This window comes from Austrofundulus limnaeus, unplaced genomic scaffold (assembly GCF_001266775.1).
Source record: "Austrofundulus limnaeus strain Quisiro unplaced genomic scaffold, Austrofundulus_limnaeus-1.0 Scaffold243, whole genome shotgun sequence".
NCBI classification, from domain to species: Eukaryota; Metazoa; Chordata; class Actinopteri; order Cyprinodontiformes; family Rivulidae; genus Austrofundulus; species Austrofundulus limnaeus.
This window is the reverse complement of record NW_013952645.1, coordinates 1-2059: the sequence shown is the minus strand read 5'-3', so window position 1 is coordinate 2059 and position 2059 is coordinate 1. Positions and strand designations below refer to the sequence as shown.

The following is a 2059-nucleotide window of genomic DNA, read 5'->3' as shown; positions in this document are numbered from 1 at the left end:
ACTTTGTGTGTCTTTTATTTAACTGTGTCCATGTAGATGTAATAACTGTTAATCATGTGGATTTAATAATTGTTAATCATGTGTGTCTGCTGTAAACAATAATCATTTTCACACCATGAACAATTTCTCAGAATCACCTCTAAGTGTCGCCAGTGGAACCAAAACCACAGAAACGTGRGTACGCCAGCCCTGGGGCCTCATGTATAAAGGATTGCACAGCTTTCACACTAAAAGTTGACGTACGGACAATTTCAGAAAAGTGCATCGCACCAAAATATTCAGATGTAAAGAAATGTGTGCACGCAGGTTTCAGCGCAACTTTCCTTTATACATCCCAATTTGCATGAAATTGAGAGCAGCTGCTGGAGCAGCTCGGCCCACCTTGACCACGCCCACAAATAAATATGGAAATTAGTATTAATTCAAGGCAGGCTCGCACCCTTCATCCAAATAACCATGGCAAAGGCGTCAAGCTAGACAAAAAAAAAAAAAGAAGAAATTTCACTGAATGTGAAATCGAAGTGTTGGTTTCAGAAGTTGAGGCGAGAAAAAAAATCTTATTTGGAAGTCACTCCTCTGGGATCACAAACATAATGAAAAGAATTGAGTGGCAGGAAACTGAAAACGCAATGGGAACGCGGCAGGAGCACAAATGCGATCACTGCCAGAAATTAAGAAGAAATGGTCGGACATCAAGGTGGATGTGAAGAACAGGGTTGCTGCACATCGCCGGAGTGTTTCAGCCACAGGTGGAGGCCCAGGTTTACCGGCGCTGACTCCACATGAAGAGCGAGTTGCTGCAATGATTGGGGAGACAACGCTCGTTGGTATCCTGCCAGAAAATGAAGCCGAATCAGACATGATTGGTATGTATGATGTGTAAAAAAGTACTTTCATTATGTTAGTCTAGACAATTAAATATATTGTGAATTGTGACATATCATTAAGCAGAATGGACACACTGAGTTAATATTATTTTTTATTGACAGTTCAAGTGGAAACTGGGGAATGCAGTGCCAGAGACGCAGAGGAATCCAGTTCCTCATCCAGCGTCTCCACACTGGACCTCTGACAGCCCCTCACTTGGTGCAACGGGAGGTGCCTGAAGCAGAGGCACCGCCGGCCTCAGTTGAAGGAGGTCATCAATCAGGCCAGGTGCTAACCGACGCTGTGCTGCAATTACAGAGGGAAATTGTTGAAACAATTAGGGGCATTTGTGCTGAATTGCAACAGACCAACAGGCTTCGGAGTGACATCAGCGAGTCATTAAAGAAACTGGCTGAAAAATGAAAAAAAATGTTTGTGGTCATACCTGTATTGTTTTATAATGTCTGCATGAAATCCAAACGACTGTCTCGCAGCTACATTTAACTCATTTATGGGTGCTGGCCCAGGGTCTGGATCATCTTTGTCGTCACTCACATCAAGTAGAGGCACCCCACAAAGATTTGCCACATTATGCAACATGGCACATGCTACCATAATGTGACATGCCTTCTGTGGAGAGTGAAGCAGGATGCCACAAATCCTGTCTAGGCAGCGCCAGTGGCCTTTGAGATGCCCTATAGCGTGTTCAATAATAGACCGTGCTCGGGCATGCAGCGCATTATATCGCAGCTCTTAGTCTGTCTGGGGGTTGAAGAGTGGAGTGAGGAGCCAGGTAGCAAGTGGGCAGCCTTGGTCACCTAAGGATAATTAGGACGCAATAAATTGAGCTGACAGGAATATGCCTGTCAGACTGTGACACAAATGATAAAATGCTGTAAATAAATTTTATGCACACTTTTTCCACATTTATAATTATCTATCCTAGCATATTTATGATTAACCTGCTGAATCCAACCTCATTTTCTTTTTCTGTGACAATTAAAGTTTCCTACATAAGTATTTCATGTGCTTTGGTGCACAGACAAATACGTGTTTACATCTGTGTGTTAAAAAAATTAAAAATTAAGAAATAAGTATTTACATTCCAGTGATGTTTTCATATCATTTTAATTTTAATTTACTTTATATTTTTGAGATGGCTGTGTGTGTGTGTGTGTGTGTGTGTGTGTGT

General features: G+C 42.0%; 1 protein-coding gene across 1 annotated transcript; it reads left to right on the top strand.

The window, feature by feature from the left end:
- The first annotated feature begins 625 nt into the window (after positions 1-625).
- Positions 626-1177, top strand: LOC106525818 (nuclear apoptosis-inducing factor 1-like). Its single transcript, XM_014020161.1, has 2 exons — positions 626-866; positions 990-1177. Exons 1-2 carry the CDS (start codon positions 653-655, stop codon positions 1070-1072), a joined length of 297 nt encoding a protein of 98 aa, XP_013875615.1. The 5' UTR covers positions 626-652; the 3' UTR covers positions 1073-1177.
- The last annotated feature ends 882 nt before the right edge of the window (positions 1178-2059 follow it).